Source organism: Pteropus vampyrus, unplaced genomic scaffold, assembly GCF_000151845.1.
Source record: "Pteropus vampyrus isolate Shadow unplaced genomic scaffold, Pvam_2.0 Scaffold528, whole genome shotgun sequence".
Classification (NCBI taxonomy): domain Eukaryota; kingdom Metazoa; phylum Chordata; class Mammalia; order Chiroptera; family Pteropodidae; genus Pteropus; species Pteropus vampyrus.
In genome coordinates, this window is record NW_011889309.1 from 1,904,363 (window position 1) to 1,925,585 (window position 21,223).

At 42.0% G+C, this 21,223-nt stretch overlaps 1 protein-coding gene across 1 annotated transcript in view; it reads right to left on the minus strand.

Moving 5' to 3' along the window:
* Positions 1 to 21,223, minus strand: part of GRIK4 (glutamate ionotropic receptor kainate type subunit 4) — a 451,038-nt gene that overhangs the window by 32,692 nt on the left and 397,123 nt on the right. Inside the window, exons 14-15 of the mRNA XM_011383591.2 lie at positions 13,837 to 13,950; positions 944 to 1,053 (exon numbers count right to left, since the gene is read on the minus strand). Coding sequence (XP_011381893.1) covers positions 944 to 1,053; positions 13,837 to 13,950 — 224 coding nt within the window. The remainder of the gene's footprint in view (positions 1 to 943; positions 1,054 to 13,836; positions 13,951 to 21,223) is intronic.

Consider the following 21,223-nt stretch of genomic DNA (forward strand, 5'->3'; position numbering starts at 1 on the left):
TGGGTAGTTCTTTATTCCCATAAAACAGCCCTTTCTGGTTCCCCAGCATGATAAGCTGAACTCTGAGCAGGGAGTAGGGCTACCGAGGGAGTGACTGATGAGCCACTAGTACTTGTTCTGCTTCTGGATAGTAAATTGGCTCTCCTGAAGCCCAGGCTGGTTCAATAGCCCTTAGCCTTAGAGAGAAATGACCTTTTCTGTGCACATCTTAGGGAGGCTTCAGCTGTGGGAGGCTCCTTGAGTTCTTCCATAGGCCCAGGGACAGTACTGGGGTTCCAGGAAAAGAGGAGGACTTATTCTTCCCTATCCCTGATCTGGACCATTTGTCTTAACTCAGTATTACTTGCAAATGTGTCTGTCCATCACATCCTCCTGTTGTCTGCTACTCTTCATGGATCCCATTCAACATGGCAGCTATGTTTTCACAGGCAGATCCAGGCTGGGGAATGGCCAGGCCCTCTGCAGAGGAGGCCTTCTTTCTCCCTGGCCTGTACCACCAAGGCTTCCGGTCCCCCTCTCCAGATTTGCAGGCTGTTTCTTGTCATTCAGCACGTTGTGGCAGATCCTGGCAAGCACTGATGCTAGGGCAGCCAAATCCATAGTGCTTAATAAGAATGATCTTCCTGCTTGCCTCCTCTCCTTTCTCTTCCAAGACTCTTATACTAGCAGGGGGCTAAAGGCTGGGGAGTGGGAAGGGGAGGAGGCAGGGGTACATGAGCAAATTTGAACAAGCTCACCTATTGGCTTGTGTACATTAGAGAATGTGTGCGTAGATGGGTGGATGGATATTGCCAGGTTAACAGCTGGACAGATTGCCGTTCAGATCCTGAGCTCCTTCTAGTTTGGCACCAAGATTTTCTTATACTCCCTACTCTTCCCATGTAGTTACCAGAGATAGACACGAGGTGGCGGTGTGAGAATGGGTACAGAGAGAAAAATGTACCGAGCCACTAGGAAGAGGATGCAGCTGACGGCCAGATAGGCTAGAAGCATGAAGAGCCAGACGCCTGGAGAAAATGGATCCAGGAAGGAGAAGTAGCCGGGTTTGCGTCCCTGGAAATGGAGATTAAAAACAAGATTCACTGTACACATTCAGTCAGAATGGTTCTTGGGCAAGGCAGGGCAGGGTAGTGCAGGGCAGGGCAGAGGATATGGTGGCTGGCCCCAGATGGCATTGCCTTGGGTTCTGGTTGATTGGCTTAAATAACACTGGGAGTGAAGGTGTTAGAGGGGGCTGCTCCAAAACACCTACCGAGCCCTGATCTCAGAGGATAAAACAAAAGAGCAGTCCGAGCCATGTTACTTCCTAGAGTGATGAAGGCTCTGGGCAATTGGAACAGCCCTCAATGCCCCTTATGTACTGCCCCGTGTCCTCCAGCAGCAGCATGGATGGGCTCAGAAGTGCCTTTGAGATGTTGATGTCTGTAGATGTTGGAGTAGGACAATAGCACCCCTCTTGGACACTCACGTCTTTCTTATGAGGATGCTAATACAACAGCCATCCTTACTTTTTTCTTTGCAGGGTAATCTCACCCACAGTGAGACCTTCTCATACAAAACTCAGACAAGTGCTATGAGGCACAGATTTTTATTTTCATTTTAGTGAAGAAACCAAAACGCAGGGCAGTCAAGAGATGTATCCAGTTTACACAGCTAAGAAGTGAAAAAGCTGGAACTCAAACATGTGTTTTCTGACACAAAGGCCGGGGCTCGGACCATGATACTGTGGGAAAGCATGGTTTGTCACCAGCCCAGGGATGTGTTTGGCCAGAGTCATGGAAGCTAAAGGATAGAGCCAAGAACAGAAAGCTGGGTGTCAAGTTCCTAGTTATTTTCTGTAGGAAAGTGAAATGGAATGAGAAAGATGGAGTTCAATAACCCACCCCGTCTTTAGCCGTGTGGTCTTGAGCAAGTCCACAGCCCTTTCCAGCTTCAGTTGGAGCTGGATTAGATCAAAGGTGACACACAGACCACATACCGCCCACAGACAACTTGTTTGTTTACCCTGCAATGTTTACTCATTTTGATTAGTTGTCAATATTAAAATGATTGGGAGATTTTATTTAAAAATTCATATTTCTGGCTTTTTTGTTTTTTTAAATAGGAGATCTGGCAACACTGAGTCTACATTCTCAACTGGCTGGAGTTGAGTGGTGGCCACCCACTCTAGATAGGGCTTGCTCTCTGACGTTCCCACTGCTATCTTGGTGTTGCACCAGGCTTGCTGCTTTCATTTACTAAGAAACCACTGGACTAGATGCTCCCTAAGGACTATTCTAAATTGAAGATAATATGATTTTATGATTCCAAAAATCTATGAAGTACATGGATAGGACACAAATCAATATTAAGCTCAGGGGTTCTATGAACAGATAAGCTTTCAAACTCAAGATCATATCAGCCATAGCACAACCTCCTGCCAATATTAAGGTATGTCATCTTTACCATGGGGTCCATTACGGGCTGACTGAGTCTTTGTCATCATCCTAAGAGCTAGTGACATACACAAGAAGACACAGAGAGTGCAGAACCCATACACAGAGTCCAAAGGGAATAAAGGAGCTGATCATGCCTATACACTTGCTGCAGCAGAAATCACTAGCTTGGGCTACTTCTTGGGTCCTTCTATACTCCAGAGTTTCTCTGGGCAACATATATGAATTCTGTGTGCCCTGTTACTCAGGACTATTTCACTCTGTGTCTCTCAACTGAGAGATACCTGGGAGAAAAAAATCTTTTATTGTTGCTTTCTGAATCTGAAACCCCATTAAGTGCTCAATGTCAGAAATCTATACCCAATTTTATCACAAATGAAAATGAGGAAAATGACAGCACTATTTAAAGCTGCCATATTTGGTTATGGGTGATAAGGAATGATGTATGGCCAAGAGAAAAATTCCTGGAGGCTCAAGTTATAAAACATAGAACATCACACAAATAAGGTTCAAGACATAAACACAGCTCCTCTGGAAACTTATCAGTCACATTGGCAAGACAACATCTGATTCCACTTGTGATTTACCTATGCCAACCAGAGAGCAAAGAATGGGCAGTCATTTGAGATTAGGGTCTTATACAGCCTTGGCTTGGGCCAAGCCCAAGCTGTTTATATGACACCCAAGAGAAGTATGTTACTTGCAAAACCCTGAACACCTACATTTTTCCTGTGTGAATGCTTTAGAGTGCTTCCTTCCCCAAAATCATTTGATTTACGGGTGCCCAGGGCAAATCAGGTGTAATATGTTATAGGCATATCTTCTACATAATAGATTTTCCTTAATCCAAAGGATATACGATGGTGACACTTTTCTTCTGAAGAACTCAAAGTGCTTCATTATCTTCTCTTGATTTCAACATCCAGTATTGAATGTATCAACAGATAGAAGAACCCAGGGAGAGTCTCGAGTCAAGGAAGCTAAGTGCCTTGCTCAAGTCACTGGTTATGGCTTCACTTTCTCTGGTGCTCATTGATTGAGCTGTGCCATAGGGATGCCACACTCTCCTTCATTCAAATGGCAGTTGTACTGCATCTTCTTTTTATCTTTGCAACTTGCTCCAGTAATGTCCCTAATCTATCCCATACTTCTCTCCAATGCTAGCCGAACCCCACCTACTCCATCTCACCCCCTTAAAGTACACTTCAACATTATTTATTTATACCCATTATTTATTGTGACTATGTTGTATTTGTAGATATTTATATTAATTGGTACACATCTCTGTTGACTGAAAATTGGGCTGGTTCCTCCTGTCGAATACAACCACTTTGAAGGTAGATAATTGATTATATTTAGTTCTACGCCTCAATTGTCTGGGACAGGTCAAGCCCTGCAGGCGAGATTGAAAATTAGATGGCACCAAAATTAGAACTGATTTCTTTGACTTTTGTACTGAGCTTCAGACTGGCCATACCAGAGTCAGCATCCTTGATACTGTCTGATGGTGGGAGAGACTCAAAAGGTTGGTCACCACCGAACACAATCTCAGCATGATGAGATTCTTTGAATGTTAACAGTAGATTTGCCCCGGGAGCTATGAAGTGGCCCTAAACTCCCGTTGCATGTAGAAAATTCCTCCTATTAAAAAAAAACCATCTGTCAACTCATTGATACTTCATTCTGTGTGTACTGGAAAAAAATAACATTATAATAAGAATGCAATTGTTTTCCCAGGGTCTGGAGCCAAATGTGTAACAGCCAGGTAATGCAGGACAGGTAGTGAATTAAAATACAGATTCTGGAGACAGACTGCCCAGGACTGAATCCTGGCTTTACCACTTACAGATTGTATTACACCGGGAAAATTACTTAACCTCTCTGGGCCTCCGTTTCCTCTTTTATAACATGGGAGTAGTAAGAAAACCTGTCTTGTGGGGTTGTTTTGATAACTCAGTGACACATAGTAAGGGCTATGTATGTGTTTGCTCCCTCTCTGTCCAATGGTAGTCATGAGTAAAGGGGAAAGAGGAAGTTGGTATATGACCAAGGAGAGAACTTCCTTTTATAATGATTCTCCCTCAATGGAGAAAAAATACTATTTTCTGTCCTATAGTGACACATGCTAAAGATGCTTGCGGGGAGAATGCCATCTGGCTACAGTCACTTTCCACAACTCCTGGAGTTTCTGTGGGTTATAACATATGAATTGCGAGGATTCCCCAGGGGTCCCTAGGGAAGCCATTAGGGAAATATCGGGTTCTCTTCTGGAAGGATGGCTTTTAGAAGCCTATATTCTAACCTTTGAAGTTCAGTTCCACCTCAGCCTTCCCAGATAGGCAGAGTGGTTCAGATGCGTAGTGGGTTCTCCTGTGTTTCTGTAAGGGTTGTGTACCCTAGACACCATTTCTCTATATACAAAATAGTGATATCAACTTTCTTCCTCCCCTATCTCCATCCCCTTCCCAGTAGAGCCAATGGCCAAGGCTCATCATGTCTTCCATGTGGTTTTGCAAGTTTTGGGAACTACATGGTAATTTATAGAGAAGTTTCCTTCAACTTCCAGTAGTGGTCAATGGTCAATAAAACACTCTCCTGGGCTGAGGAGATAAGAGAACATTGTCTCCATGACTCCTGAAGAGGCACAAGGACATGCTTTCTTCTTGTCCCACCCCAGAAGCCTATGGATAGCCTCCTTCAATGTGTCTGCAATGGATTGTCTTAATGATATTTTGGTTTAGCATACACTTCTCATCTCTAATTCAAAGAGAGAAAAAAGAAGTAAATAATTAATTCCTCTTACATAAAACACCCAGATGGTTTTGTTGCCTATATATAACTGAAATGCTAGCATACTTATTTTCACTTTGCTTGCTGGAAATCTGGTATGAGGAGACCTAAGTTTTAACCCTGGCATAGACTTTGGCTTGCTGAGTGATGCTAGGCAAACAACTCAACTTCTCTGGGTGCAGATTTTTTTTTTTTTTTATTCCATAAAATGGAACACCACAATCAACATGAAGGGGCAATGTGAGAATTACAAAAATAATGTTGGTAAAACACATTCAGCTTCGTGAGAGAGGCGCGCTCAACAAACAAATAATATTAAAATTATTTAGGAAGCCATATTTTCATTATATGGGCTATTGTTTACTTAGTTTTAAGGAATATAACTCTATTCATTTTGTTTTCTTTTTCTTTTTTCTGTTTTCTTATTAAACAGTGTTAAAAATGATTCATGATTCACTGGTTTACTTAACATTATTTTCCATTTTCCTAGATAGTCTTTCTGAAATGAAACACATCTTCTTAAAAAAGAGGTAATATACCCAGAAAAAATGCTGGGCACTAATTTAATGTTGGCATTTATTTCTCACTTCCTAATCACTGCTTTTTAAAAAACTTTTTTTGAGAGGGATAACTCTAGCCTAAGAGTTAAGAAGAGCAGAGTATGAAGCCTTCTCATTTGTTAATCAAAAGTAGAGCAGAAAACTATAGGGGAGAAAGAGTAAACTCACATTTTTAAAGAGAATCTTAGATGTTTTGGCTGGTTTGGGACCATCTATTGAATCATAGGTTAGAGATTAGAAAGGATCTTGAAAGATCACCTAACACATGGCTTTGACACAGAGAAATATACCTACTATACCATAAAGATAGGTAATTGGAAGTGTACGGACTTGGAGACAGAAAACCTAGGTTCAACGTCACCTCCACCATTATATTATTTTCCCTGTTTCCACTGTACCACGAGACATCACAAACCTCAGGATCCTTCCGTGTAAAATGGGAATCATACTACGTGCCTCAGGGAACTGCTGTGAAACTGCTTCATTAATAAAGTGATGCCTGACAGATGTTAGTCAACATAACATCTGTCCTGGACATATATCCAATCTCCTCAAATACATCAATACCAACCTTTTTAAAACATGATTATCCATTTGAGGATTACATGTGTCAAGTGTTGACTCCCAGATTTGCTTCCAGCACACCCTAATGATGCCTTGCTACAAGTCAGTGTGCACTTCAGGAATACAAACTTACTTTAATATCAGTCTGAGCAAAACATTATTAGGCAAGTTGCTATTGCAGAGAAAAAAAAGAGAGAAATCTAAGTTACACATTCCAGTGTCAAATATAAATGTTTCTGTTTGTCTATGTTCTTCTCTTAATTCACACAGATATTTGGGATCTCACATTATGCATCAATACCATAAAACCCCGGACTGCAAAATGTCCTTGGAGTTATATTGCTATACTAAATACTGAACTTCTCAATAAGAGAAATGAGCTTATATCCCCCCAAATCAAAACATTCTTGAACTTCAGATGTCCTGTCATTTGACTCCCATCCTTGGAGTACCAGGGAGAACCCCAGATTCTAAAGCCTGGGCCTTCTATGAATGGCCTGTAAGCTCATCTGGCCCTAGCTAGGGATCAATGCCTTCTCAGGTGGGTGCTATGTTGTGTAGGATATATAGGCATCAGAGAAGAAGAGAGCAATGAGTTCAAGTGGCAGCCATGGCTAGGCCTGAGCAGAAGAGGTATCTGGGCTGCCTGAAACATTTGCCTTCCATCTCTTTTCGTTCTCAAGACTAATGAGGTAAAGGCCAGGAAAGAAATTATTTAGGTCAGTCATACTGACAGAAGCCAGGCTTCTGGAGCTCAGTGCTGGCCATACAAAGGAAAGGGCATTCATTGCCCACAGGATCATGGGGTGCCTCCCTCCTTCTTCCATCTCTTCCTTTCTTCCTTCCACACTGCATGTTTTCCATACCAAAAGTGAGTGAGTGATAGAGAGAGAGAGAGAGAGAGAGAGAGAGAGAGAGAGAGAGAGAGAGAGAGAGAGAGAGGGAGAGAGAGAGAGGAGAATCAACATAAATGATGGAGAAGGCAATAATCAGAGATCAGAGAGGCAGAAAGGATAGCAGGAGAAAACAATGATTTGGGCACTAGGAATGGAGAAAGCTTGAAAAAGTTGGGGGGATCAATAGTAACAAATGCCAAAGCCAGAATCCTTAGCCAGCCTCTTAGTGGAAAGGGGTAGGTGGTAAAAATAGAAAAACATTCCTCTGATTTTTGTCCTAGAAATGCCTGAGCAGAAATAAATTTTATACCTCAAGTTTGAGGAGAAGGAAAATATAATAAACTTTAGATGATTCACATTCATGAAAAAGCCTAGAAAAATCTTAGATGGCTGGAAATTCACAAATGACTTCTGGTTATCTTTAGACTTCAGAGACAAACCCATCACCACTTATTATTTTGGAAGGTTTTGTAGTAATTCTTCACTAGGCATTTGCACTTTGTGCTGATTATTTTTGCTTTTTCACACAGGTTTGATTACTTTTTGGTAACATACACATATAACATAGGTGGCCTCATAGACACAGAACTTAACTGAGATTCTGGGTCCTTAAAGATTATAAATAAAATAAAATTAAGTATATTTTTGCTCACGGATAACTGTCAACTAGAGAAAATTCACAAAATAATGAACACCCAGTATTCAACTTCTAATTTCATTAACCGAACACTATTGCATTAGAAAGACCTCCTCTGTAACTTTATATTTAGGCTCTTATGGTAGCCTCTGCCAGCTGCCCTTTGGCATTAGCTCTTCCTGCTGATGCCTCTTTGGTTTCAGATGCAGTGAAACTCATCTCAGACTTGGTCTCACTAGGTCTTCTTGGTTTAGTCAGTATAGGATTGTTCTCTCCCTAGTTGACTTTTTGGTACTTTCTAAGCATACTACTTCACACACAGAAAGATGCACTCAATAAATATTTGTTGAATAAATGCATAAACTATCAGTTCTTCTTAGTGTAAGCCATTCATGCCGGCACTCAATTTTTACGCAGGTTAGCCTCCTGTTATAAACTATAACTGAGCAGCCATGTGGCTTACCAGCTTCAGTATGGAGGCTAGAAGAGGGGAGGAATCCAGACCAGAAAAAAAAAAAAGGGTTCTCCAGATAGAAAGAACCAGTAGTGTGTGTGTGTGTGTGTGTGTGTGTGTGTGTGTGTGTGTGTGTGTGTGTGTGTGTCGGGGGGAGGGTATGTTATGTGTGTGTAAGAGATTTATTTTATTTTTATTTTTTAATTTTATTTATTTTCAAGTATACAGTATATTCGTTAGACATCTATATAGTTCATAAAATGATCCCCCCAATTGCTCCCTCCCTCTCCTGACCCTCCGCCTAGCCAATGTATTAATGCTAACTGCATTCCCTATGCTGTGCTCCCCATCCCTGTGACCATCCTTCAGTTACTAATTTGTACTTCTTAAGCCCTTCACCCCATTCTCCCAACCCCCCAAACCTCCCTCCCTTCTGTCTGACACCAAATTGTCCACTATATTTGTGAGTCTGTTTTTGATTAGTTTGTTCTTTTTATTCCTTAGATTCTGCATATAAGTGAAATCATATAGTGCTTATCTTTCTCTGTCTGACTTAAATACCTTCTAGGTCCATAAAAGCAATATCTTTTCCAACCCCTTCCATTTTATATGTAGGGGTCTTGTTTTCTTATCCTTTCAGCCAGTCTATCTTTTGGTTGGAGCACTTAATTCTTTTCCATTTAAGGTACTTATTGATAGGAATGTAATTATTAGCATTCTTTATTCCTGTTTTTGATACATGTTTTTTCTTCTTAAAGAAGTCCCTCCAACATTTCCTGTAACACTAGCTTGGTGGTGATGAATTCTTTTAGCTTATTTTTGTCTGGGAAGCTCTTTATTTGTCCTTCAACTCTAAATGATAGCTTTGCTGGGTAAAGTATTCTTGGTTGTAGATCCTGAATCTTCATCCTGTTGAATATATATATATATTTTTTGCCAAACCCTTCTTTCCTGCATAGTTTCTTTTGAGAAATCAGCTGCCAGTCTTATGAGTGTTCCCTTATATGTAATTATTTGTTTTTCTCTTGCTGCTTTTAATATTCTTTCTTTGTATTTAACCTTTGGCATTTTAATTATGATGTGTCTTGATGTGGGCCTCTTTGGATCCATGATTTTGGGAATTCCCTAAGCTTCCTGGAGTTTTATGCCCATTTCCTTCACAAGGTTAAGAAAGTTTTCCATCATTATTTCTTCAAACAGCTTTCAACATCTTGATTTTCTTCAGTTATGCCAATCAAATAGATATTTGGACCCTTAATAGTGTCCCATATGCTCTTTAAATTATTTTTATAGTCTTGGCATTTTTTCTTGCCATTCTGATTGAGTGTCCTTGGCTTTCCTGTACTCTAGATAGGGCATTTGATCCTTTTCTTTATTCACTTTGTTTATTCTTTTGTTTATTCCATTTAATATACTTCTCATCTCAGACAATGTGTTTTTCATTTCAGACTGGTTCTCTTTTATAATTTCCATTTCCATTTTTATGTTTTTTATCTCTTTGTTGAAGTTCTCTACACTACCCAAAAGATCACTGAGCATCTTTATAATCAGTGTTTTGTACTCTGCATCTTGACTCCGTTATATCTGGATCTCTGTTCTCTTCTCTCATGTGGCTTCTGCTTCTTGTCTTCCCATTTTGGCTGCCTTTCCATGTCTGCTTCTATGTACTAAGCAAAGCTCCTACATCTCCTGGTCTTATTAGTATGAATTTGTGAAGTAGGTGTCCAGTGGCACAATCCTGAGAGGGATTCAGCTGCAGGCCAAACTTAGCCCAAACTTCTGCCCCTCCGGGGCCACCTGTTAATGTTCAGCAAGCAATTAACAAATGCTGTGCTTATAGCTGCCTCAAAAAGCCACACCAGAAAACCAGGCCAGCTGCCTCCGGTGTGAGTCTAGGTGCTGCTCAGCAAGGAGCATCTGACTTGCTGAGGATATACCTGGATGTGGCTTGAGTGGGGCCACGAGATGGAGGAGGTGGGGTTTCAGGGAATCCTCTGGGTAAAGCAACCTCTGTTATCTAGTTTGATGAAGTCTCGGCTGTGGTGGCGCTGTGTCCGTGCACTGGGAAGGGGTAGAGCTCAACAGGAAACAATAGATACCACCAGTACTTCTGTACAGAGCAAGTCTTGCCTCAGCCCTTACTCTGACAATGTCTCCTGTAAGTACCTGGCGACACCTGTGTGCAGCTGAATGGGCACTGGTGCTCAGAGCGAGCAGGTCTGTCACCATGAAAATCTGCTTGCAGATGCAGCCCCTTTAAGAGGAGTCTGCCGCTGCCACTGCAACAGCCTCCATCTCACTCAGCCACTTAGACCAGGCAGCCCCGCGTCCTTGCCCCATCCTACCTTCTGCCGTTGCAGGGTGATTTCCTGGACTTCTCCCTAGTTGTAAGGCTTGTTCATCAAGATCTCAGGCAATGTTTCCTTGCTTCTGCTTCTTAATACTGTCACAACTTTGATTTAGTCTCCAGAGGGATGATCGGAGCTTCTCTCATATACACTATTTTTCTGCATTTAGAGATTTATTTTACAGGAATTGGCTCATGTGATTGTAACTGCTGGTAAACCCAAATCTGTAGGGCAGGCCAGGCTGAAAACTCAGGGAGGATTTATATGTCATAGTCTTGAGGCAGAATTCCTTCTCCTTTGGGAAACCTGTTTTTTGCTCATAAGGCCTTCAACTGATTGAATGAGGCCCACCCACATTATCAAAGTAATATCCTTTATTTAAAGTCAACTGATTATAGATTTTAATAGACACTACAAAATACCTTCACAACAACATCTAGATTAGTAGTTGACCAATTATCTGAACATCATTGCCTAGCCATGCTGACATAAAACTTCACACCCTAGGAACTAATATAGGGGAACTAACAGTCATAGGTTTGCAAGTAGTAGTAAACATTTAGTCAATAATTTAATGTACGATGTCTAGAGAGTTGGTCAATTGGAGTTTAGTTCTGGTTAGAGCTGATAAATTCAGGACAGTGGTGTCTTCGGTGGTGAGGGCAGCCTAGCAGCATTGTTCCCAGGCAGTGAAAACACTTGGGATCGGATACATCTGATACTTTCACCCACATGATTCCTCATGGTCCACTGGGTCAGGAGCAGGGCTAAATTCCCTTGGTGTTAATCAAGAGATCAAGGCCAAAGCCTAGGTTTATGGCCTGGTCACAGAGACTATGTGTCTCCATTTCTTTTAGGTGCTCCCTCAGAGCTAAGTTGCTAGAGGGTATGGGGTGGGCTCAAGAAATGGCTGGAAAACTGCCTAAAAGTACTGCCAGATGTAACAATGAAAAGAGCACTGCCCTGAGTTAGGTGACCTTGATTCCAGGCCCAGCCTTGTGTTAGCTCCATGTGTGACTTTGGTTCCTTATAACTAAGATTGGAATTATAATCCCTGTCCTCTTTCCTTGAAGAATAGTTCCAAGGACTAAATGAGAAAGGGGGCACAGAGCACCTTATGGGACAGTTATTCAAAATTCATACAAATGAGAGTAGAGGTCTAGTGTCATTGAGAGAGCATAGGCTAAAATCACACCACTCCTGGGGTTAAGCTCTGCTCTTTCAATTATGGTAAGTGGTCTTGTCCAGGTTTTTAAAACTGATTGTACCTGTTTCCTCATTTCCAAAATATGAACAACTATATTAGTTTCCTAGTGCTGCCATAACAACGTACCACAAACTGGGTGGCTTAAAACAACAGAAATGTATTATCTCATTGTTCTGGAGACTAGAAGGCCAAAAGCAAGATGTCAGCAGGGCCATACTCTCTCTGAAGTCTTTAGGGGAGAATCCTTCCTTATCTCTTCTAGCTCGTGGTGGTTGCTGGCAATCTTTGGCATTCCTTGGCTTGTAGATATATCACTCCAATATCTGTCTCCAAATTCACATGGTCTTCTCCCTTATGTGTCAGTGTCCAAACTTCCCTCTTTTTATAAAGACACCAGTCATTGGATCAGGGCCTATCCTAATCCAGTATGACCTCATCTAAGCTTGATTACATCAGCAAAGACCTTATTTCCAAATAAGGTCAAGTTCATGGGTCCTGAGGATTAGGACTTCAACATATCATTTGAAGGAACACAATTCAACCCATAACAACGGCCAACATCACAGGTGCCTCAAAGAGTATCTAGCACAGAAGTATCATCATTGTGGAAGAGGAGGAAGGATTAAAATTTCCCTTACTCTATAGGACTGATGCATCAACAACAGCCTCTACTGTAGACTATGAATACATTTCTTTCTGTCTTAGCCTGGAAAGCTTGGGATTTTGATGCTTTCTTTTTCTTGATAATTTGACCTCTTTTCCCAAGCAGGGCAATGATCATCACAGATATTAAGGCCCAGAACAGGATAGTGCTCTTCTGAGCCACCTGAGTGGGCTCTGTGACAAGACCTTCCTCCTGAAAAAATGGGCCACAGTTCCTGATGTCCTAGTAGCTGTCAGCTATGTGACCCCCAGCTGGGACTGTGAATACAGATAATCCCCTTTCTCTAAGGCTGGGATTTGGGGTCTGGGAAGGGACTAGAACCTGGAGGGTCACTTTTTTAGCAAGTACATGGGGTAAGTTCTTGGTTACTTCCCTGCTAGGCAGTATTGTGGTGCCAGGTTATATACTGGAATATACCAAGTGTCCTTGGACACCTACAGTGACTAGAGTATTGGGAAATTCACGTAATAGCTGTGCACGTAGAGCAAGTTTGGATGAAAAGATGAGAGGTAGTTTCTTCTGGTTCAGTGGGGTAAATTAGGCAAAGTCAACTATGTGCTGGCAATGTAATGATTGTTCACTTTGTGTCTGAGGCACAACCAGGTTCCTCTTCTGATGCCCTACCCTCCTCCCCCACCAACCAATAAACTTTGATGTCATGTCCATCCTCTGCTACCCATTGGTGTGCTTTCACAAATTCATTTTGACACTCACTCTAGCCAACCTAACCAGACACATCCTTTTTTTAAGGATGCAGAAGAGGGGACATGCCAGGTATAAGCAACATTAAATTATCTGCTCTTTATTCAACAGTACAGATACTCAAGAGTGAAAGGAGTCTCCATTCCCTCACCAGATGTAAAGCTCAGAGTGAACAGAGGTAGAACTGGGAGTCAGTGAAGTCTTGGAGAAGGCTGGGGTGATTTATCTGGGCTGCTGGGGTGACTTATCTGGGTTGCCGGCCCCGCCACCTAGGAGGAAGCAGAATGACCGACAGGGCCAGTCATTGACATACTGTGCACCAAGGGTTGAATGGTAACTCTTGGCCATCTCTATTCAGTGAGGTAGAAACAATTTCTATGGGAAAGCCCACAAATGTGACTTTCCATTCTTCCTGTTTGCAAGTCCATGCAGCTGATGGGGAAAAAAATAGCCCAGCACTTTTGCATTTAAGTCTTGAAATTTAAATGTTTCCATGAGTCATTCTTTATTATCATATAACTTGGTGTTTGCATGCAAATAAGTTTAATAGTATAAATACTTATAAAATAAATCTCTTACCATATGAACTCGGTATAGAATGCTAATTCCCAGAGTCATGAATGGCTTCGAGAAGTCAATCACCTTCTCCCGTTCAGCAGTAATGGTGAGGCCTGCCACGGCCAGATCGGCTTTCTGAAAAGGATAGAGAGAGCCCTTCATTGGGGTAACCACATGAGATAGGTTCACTTGGGCTTGTGACCAGAGGCCATCACTATTTGGGAGCTGTTACTCTAGTTTGGCTTTTCTGCTTGCGAAATCACAGTACATCTGAGGTCTGAATGATCACTCATGAAAGGACATGAATATTGAAGCTATAACTCATATCCATTTGAGGTTAGACTCCTCTAAATACTAAATAAGTATAAAAAATCATGGGGGATCACTACAGACTGTTCAGAGATACACTCAAATGCCCCAGAGGAGGAGTTTCAAAGGGAAAAACTAGTAGATAGGTTTCCTGGATAAACAACATTGAATAGTTTTTTACTCAACTTATTAATTTGTTCAGTTAATAAAACTTCACTATGCTGTATGAGACACTTTGGTGGGAGGTAAGTTTACAATAAAAGATAAAAATGATGGAACCACAGAAATTAAGAGCAACATAATGCAAATCATTCATTTCACAGTGAAGAAATGAAGACCAAGAAATTGAGCAAGTGGCCCAATGTCTCAAGTCTTGTCCCTTGTCAGAGCTGGGACTGAACCTCAGGCCTCCTGGACCAGTGGCCACTTATGTTGTTGTTGAGGTTAAAATTCAGGTGTCACAATAGAACTAAAATAAGGGTCTCTGGTCTCTTTCGTGCAAAATCACCAGAATTTGTTCTGAAGACATTTCCTTCCTTTCTCTTTGCCTCCATAATGTACCTCAAATGCACACATCAGGTGAGTCTGTCCTGAATTAAGGCCCTCTGGGAAAGGAAATGATATAGCCTTCCCCAATACTCCTCTCCACCAGGAGGTTCTTTCTTGTATCTCATTTAACTTCATCTTATTGCAAAGCAAGCTCACTCCTATTTGTCTGCTCCCCTATAAATGGAGTGGTGGGAAAAGCCCATAGATGGTGTTCAGTTCTAGTTCATGCTCTGCACTAACTAACTAACTAACTAACTAACTAACCAACTAACCAACCAACCAACCAACCTAGTATAGTCATTTCACTTTTCTAGGCTTCTTTAACATCATCCCTAACCCAAGGATGTGGAGTTAAGAGTGCTAAGGATTCTTCTCAGCAATTCTCACAGTGATTCTCAAAATATAGCCTATGACCCCCTGCATCAGAATCATCTGAAGGGCTTATTAAACTGTGAATTCCTGAACTTCATTCAAGAACCCCTAGATCAGACTCTCTGATAGTAGGACTCAAGAATCTGCATTTGTAGTAGGTTGCCCAGGTGATTCTGACATATACTAGTATTTAAGAATCGTGTTTTATAAACCTAGATATATATCACAGATTGGCCGTCACTGGTTTACATTTCGGCTTCTTTAACTTCTTCTAATTCTGGTGGATCAGGTGATGTAAAAGATGAAAGAAGAAATGAGGAAAAGTGAAGTGTCCAACAATCTATAAACAGGCAATCAATTTTGAATGAGTACACACACACACACACACACACACACACACACACACACTTCTTCCAAAATTTTATTGCAGAGAAAGTAAGGAGATAGACATGCTGGCCCTCATTTTATACACAAGGGAATTTATGATTTGTGTACACAAAGGATAAATTCATTGGTGAAAGTCAGTTTCTCCTACATTTCAACCCCAATCCTCCAATTCATGTTCCATCTGCTAAAGCAGCCAGGTAATCCAACATAGGTTAACAAACTCATGGCCTTACAAAGCGAGGTGAGGCTTAAAAGAAATGAGTGCAGATGTAAGAGATTTTTAATTTAAAAAAAATGTAAAATGTGAATTACTCATTGGGCTTATTCTGTATTTCTTCAAGAGAGTGTTGATTACTGCTATCGAGTGAATCAACACTTAGGTCAGGGAGTGAAGTTTGATTAGAATATTGTTAGCATCTTCATTTGGGGACTATTTGGAGGGTTGTTTGGGCCTTTTAGAACCTCAGCCCTTCAATAATAATGGCCATGGATAGAGTTCAGCTCATGAGCACTGGTGTAAACAACAGATATCAACCACAAAGGCCCAGCAGGTGCAATGCCAGTCCTGTGTGTGGGTTGACAGCAAATTGGCAGCTAGGACCTGCCCAAACCTTAGAAGGAGAAAGAGACAAAAAAGAAAATGGGTTGGAATGAAGAGACTTAAGAAAATGTTAGGAAAACCAAAACTGATAAAATGAGTAAGAAGTAAACACGGCATCCAGTCCTTTCTCTGATTATTTAAAAACCTATATGTTCAAATCAATTAACCAAAATCAACAACTCTATTCTCTGTCCCCCACACTCAGCTTTCCTCTAAAAAGGGCAAACTTTGGATTGAAATTTGGAAATCTTTTCACAAGTTTATAAAAGTTGGTCAACAATGACATATGGTGAAACAATTCCATATGTAGAGAAAGCTGGAAATGGACAGCATCCCATAAGGACCCTTTCCTGGGTACATGGAGAATGTCCCAGGGAGTGTTGGCCCCAAGCTTGAACAGGGCATTTCTGTCTCTTCACACCTCCCTAAACTGGGCCAGACAGAAAAACTGCCTCACATGGACAGTGCTGATTCACTGCTCCAGCTTGTCTTTCTTTCCTTTGTCCCTCGTCAAGAGTAAGTTAGAGGCAGGGGAGGCATGGATGAGATGTAAAAGGGCAGTGACAAGCTAAATGAAACCATAGAGATTTTGTGGTTATTTTTTATGTTTAATCAACTTGGTATAGAAAAGTAATTATCTACCATGGTTTTAATGCACCCCAGAGTATTAGCAACAAACTCCTGGGATCGGTTTATTCTAAAAGATATGCATTCATTTTATTTTATCTGAGTTAAAAAGACATTATTCTATAAAGCAGTCTTCAAAGAGGATATAATGTTCTACAAAGCCAAACTAACAATGAAAGGGGGCTAGGATTTGACAGTGTGGGTTGTTGAGGGATGCGTGGGCACAATGATAGTTTGTCTGAGTCCTTCTGACTCTCTGGTCACTTGTTGGAGAGGGCTGTGTTCTCCTGTAGAAAGGGCGGTGGACAGGACATCAGAGGACCTGGCTCCCCTCACAGTGGGTCTCCTCCCAGCTGAGCCACAAACTCATGATGACCTTGGGCAAGTTATTCCACTCTCTGGGCCTCAGTTTCCTCCACCGTACAATGGAAGTGTTCAATCAAATGCTCTCTAAAATCTTGTCCAGCTCTAAAATCCCACATTTTCATTTTACCTGGCTAGAAGTGGTAGAGCTTGGTAACTGGCCTCTGTTTGCTCAGGAAGATGATGGCAGTGAGCAGAATAGAATGCCACGAGTGGTCAAGGAGCATGAGCTCTGAGGAGGAAACAGTTTATCAGACTAGTCAGCAAAGAGCAGCAGCTAACAAGGACTCAAGGATCTAACATTTTATGTTAGGGAAGGAAATCCAGAAAGGTCAGGAAGGTGACACCATCTGGAGAGAGCAGGTCTGGAAGTGTAACCCTGAGAGCTGGGAAACCAGCAAAGGGAGTGACCCCAGAGCCAGAGAATGAAGAGAAGGAGGACTGGTAAAGGAGAACTGGCAGAGTTCTATATATATCACAATGTTCCTGGTTGTGTCGTGTGTGTGTGTGTGTGTGTGTGCGCGCGCACGCGTGTGTCTGTGTGTGTCTGTGTGTATGCGCATGCTCATGTGTGTTACATGCACAGGGGTTTAAAAAAAAAACATTCCCTTTGAGAAAAAGACCTTTCTCTTCATTTCCGATTGTTCTTTTGAAGAGCTTTGTGTTCTGCTTCTGAGAGGTCCTCTCTTTTATCTCTTGGATGTTTGTGGAGTTTACAAGGGAGGGCAGTCTGGACCCAGCCTGGAGGTGACTTCCAAAACATATTATCTTTTGCTTCATGGAGTTTAATAGGGGTCATGCAACTGCCATGATTTCTATCAGAGCCTGAAGGCTCAGTATGGCTGCTGCTCTTCTCCCTGGATCAGCCAGGGCTGGAAGAAAGACAATGAATTCACAGCAGCGCTCCTGTCTACATTTGCCTGAGCTTGTTACTCCCACCCTGCACTTCTCTGAGACCACCACCGGGAAGTATCTGATAGCCACACCAGATCCTGGATGATCTGAAGCAAACAAAGCTTTCTTCTGTTTCTCTTTCCTCTTCTTTTAGACACTTGTTTCCCTCTTTCAGACAAAACTCTATTTCTTCCCTTCAGCAGTGCCCAGCACCACTGTGCAGAGCTCCAGCCTCCTCAGCCCTTCCCTCTTCCCCTTGGCAGCTCCTCCTTTACACAGAGCCAAGCAAATGAGAGGATAGGATGGGACAGAATACCTGCCTCTTGCCAACCATCCGTCCATGGCAACTCAACCTCTCAGGGACTCATTTTACTGGGCTAGACAATGTAGCAATGCCTGCCTATCAATATTATGTGAGAGTCAAGAGAGATAATAGATGTGAAAGAGCCTTATAAACTGTATATGCTGTAGAGTCCTGCCACACCAGTAAGGGGCTGTTATTGAGACTTAGCTTCTAGTGTGGGACAGATCTGTCTGGACTCTGCTACTTACTTATTTGTTGTGTGACTTTGGGCAAGTCATTTAACTTTTCTAAGTCTCAGTTTGCTCATAAAAAAGTGGGAATAATAATAGTACCTACCTCCTAGAATTGCTGAGAAAGTGAATGAGACAATGGTTGCAAATGCTGAGCATGAGGCCTGGTTCAAACTAAGTACCCATTAAGTGTTTGCTGTTTAGGATGATAACAATGGTGATGATGATGAAGAAGAGGAGGAGGAGGAAGAGGAAGAGGAGGAGGAAGAGGAAGAAGAAGAAGAAGAAGAAGAAGAAGAAGAAGAAGAAGAAGAAGAAGAAGAAGAAGAAGAAGAAGAACAACAACAACAACAACAACAACAACAACAACAACAACAACAACAACTACTACTACTACTTAATGATGAGGGTAATCTCAACAAGTGCCTATGGAGACAACATCTTAACCCAGGATCAATTGTAGGAATGTCTGGGGTGTAATCAGGTCTATTCTATCTCCATGCAGGGCAGAGGCCCCTGGACACTTGGCCCCTGGTGGCCTTTCCCAGGTGACCTGGGACATGCACACAGCTGTGTTGACACAATGTACTTCCCTGGTGTGACTGCCTATCTCTGAAGCTGCACATAAGGACCCTCTTGGGCTTCATACTATCCTATCTCTTAGAAAACTCAAGGAAAAAACTGACATCCAGCATGGAAACCAAATCCAATCATTCTCCAGTCTCTGCCTCATTATATAATTCTCCTTTGGGGACAGTGGATTAAATGACCTTCCCAGTTTCTTTTGAATTCTCAGTTCCACTACACCATCTGTAATCAGCTTCCAGAACTTTTTAGTTTAGCTTTTTGACATTGCCCACCCCACTCCCTTGTCCCCTGCTTTCTGCCCTCTGGGGTGGCAAGCTGCTTCTCCATGCCAGCAGCTTTCTAGTGCTTTGCAAATCACCTTGGCACATATCTTGTTCACCTGCTACTCAGACCCCATAGTGCCTCACATTCTTTGCTGTCATTTATTTAAGTAATTGTATTACTTAACTCTGGAAAGCTTTGGGATGCTACAGTTGGAATAGAAAATGTTACACAGAATAAGGCTGTACTGAGTATTTCTAAAAAACTTCTTTCCAAGGTAACTGTTACTGAAAATCTCTTGCATATTGAAGTTTTACATAATTCTAAGCAAGGCTTTGTCTGAGGCTGTGAGAATGGGAGCTGGCATTATCCATACACACCAGCTAGGAGGAAGCTCCGAGTCTAGCAGCTTGGCTTTCGGTGGCGGGATAACACACATTAGATTCTAGCTCAAGATCTGCCTGACAGTGACATGGGGCCACTGTGCTCTTCAGGGGATCCCAGAAGCACTGTGTCCTTGGTTCTTCCTTTGAATGTAGGATCTGGGGTAGGCAGAGACTGCCTGCCCCCTCCCCAGTTTTCTCTTCTTCTTTAATGCTCAGCATTCCTCACTACTCTTTACTGATTCTCTGCCCTGTTCCTGGCAGTGTGCAACGATGGAGCAAATACAGGCATAGTCCCTATCAGCAAAGAGTTTATAGTCCATTTGGGGAAGGAAACAGTCATCAAATTGTCAGGAAAAAATCGTAAAATTACAACTATAATAAATGTTATAAGGGAGTCATATGCAGTGCCATCAGAAAGTAGAACAGGGCCCTGACAGAGTATAAGAGGTTCATAGGGCTTTCCCAGGATGAAAATCAGTTAACTGAATAGGATTTACCTATGAAGAAGCCAGGGGTGAGCATTCCCAGTGGAGGAGACAGCATGTCCTAAGGCTCTGAGACAGGAGGGAGCTTGGTGCGTTCCAGGGGCCGAAAGAGGCCAGAAGGCTAGAACAGACAGGACTGGAAGTGTGCTATAAGATGCGCTGAAAAGACAGGCAGAAGATGTAACGTCTTGTAGGGTAACTGAAAGGCTATGAAGTATCTTAAGCAATGGTTGGCCTACAGGATCATATCTGTGATACTAACACAGCTAACACCTATAGTCTTTCCTATATGTCAGGCATTTTACATGTGCTGCCTCATTTGGTGCTCCCAATATCCTGATGAACTAAGTTACTATTATTATCCTCATTTTACAGATCAAGAAAATGAGGCACAGAGGTTAAGAAACTTGCCCAAGGTTGTAAGTAAATGGCAGAGCCAGGATTCAAACCTGAGTTGTTTGGCTTCAGAGGCTGTATTCTAAACCTGCAACAAAACCTCCTGGCCAATCACTCTTTCCAGCTGTTGCCTGGCCCTCTTAAATAAGGCCAGTGTCAAGGACACAGCTCTCCCTCTCTCCTCTTAGCTCCTCTTATTAGATTATAAGAAGTAGGAACCAGGTGTTTAAAACACTTAACATATTTCAAATTTGCCACTCGTCCCACTTTACAGACAAAGAAATTGAGAACCAGAGAGGTTAGTAATTTGCTCAAGTACACACAACTAGGATATAGATAAAGCTAGCTTTAGATGTACAGATTCCCAGACTGTGCATTTTGCTTTTTTATAGCTTCACTATTCTAAATGACTTCCCCAAAGTGGCTGCACAGTAAGTCCCTAATGAACAACCAGTGCAGCCAACAGTGTAGTGCAGGGTACAGGAGAACAACCTCCAAACATGGCCTATGCTTGAGGCCCTTCTCACTGACAGGAGAATCAGGCTGATTTCTGACATATGCCTATATGCAGGAGGGATTTTGTTAGGAAGCTAGAATGTTACAACTAGATTCTGGTAATTCTCAGGAGGTGATCAGATACCTAATTCCTTATCCCC